Raw genomic sequence first — 881 nt, forward strand, 5'->3', positions numbered from 1 at the left:
AGCGGTCTCGTCAACCGATCAGAAACATTGTATTGAGAAGGGATATGACGAAATTGCAAATCAATATTAGGACTGCATTCAATAATATCAGAACATGTAGACTTAATTGCGAGTGATCTAGTAAGCTCTGGCTTAGGTAATCGTGAGCGCATCTTCTGGCCGTGGCCAGACAAGACCGCTCTCAAACGGAATAAAGTAATACTACTATCACCGAGGATGACAGACCTCGTGACTTTAGATCTCAATGCCGTAACAATGCTATACAATTGCTCAATACCGAGGCGCATTGCTTCCAATTCTCTCCTGGGAATCGTGCCTCCCGGAGTCACACTGAACTTAGCAAAGAGACGAGCACCCGAGCCGGCTCGAATATCAATAGCAATGCATGCCTCAGAGGCATCGACGAAGACGAATAAAGTAGACACATCAAGATAGCGAGGGGGAAGAATACGATCAGAATGCAGGAATGAGTTACATGCAGTAATGGTACTCAATATAATAGATGCCGTCTCCTCGTCCACAATGTCCGTACCATCTTCGAAGTCCTTCCTCCTCTGCTTCAGGCTCTCATGAGCCAGCCGAGCCGCCCATCTGAGCTCCAAGGACACTTCCGCAAAAAGACCCATGGGGTCGAAGAACTTGCCAAATGCTGATCTCAGGGCAGACTCCGTGACCTTGGATTCCTTCGCCAATTCTATCTGTCGCAGCCGCACATCGATAACATCAATTCGCTCGCCACAGAGCCAGTCGTAACCGAGCCAACCTCCTGTTCTGAACTTTTCACTGAGAATCTTCTCCTTAGATACCCCTCGACCTATACAGTCTTCACCCGTGTCGAGATTGGACATTCGCTTGTCCTGGTGGACCTCGAACCCCCGCTC

At 48.7% G+C, this 881-nt stretch overlaps 1 protein-coding gene across 1 annotated transcript; it reads right to left on the reverse strand.

Moving 5' to 3' along the window:
- Positions 1-205: 205 nt before the first annotated feature.
- Positions 206-848, reverse strand: Pmar_PMAR010791 (hypothetical protein; the record flags this gene model as incomplete). Its single annotated transcript, XM_002777446.1, has 1 exon — positions 206-848. A coding segment is annotated over one exon (643 nt), but the record flags the coding sequence as incomplete, so codon positions are not given.
- Between the last annotated feature and the right edge of the window lie 33 nt (positions 849-881).

This window comes from Perkinsus marinus (assembly GCF_000006405.1).
Source record: "Perkinsus marinus ATCC 50983 genomic scaffold scf_1104296951738, whole genome shotgun sequence".
Taxonomy (NCBI): Eukaryota; Perkinsozoa; order Perkinsida; family Perkinsidae; genus Perkinsus; species Perkinsus marinus.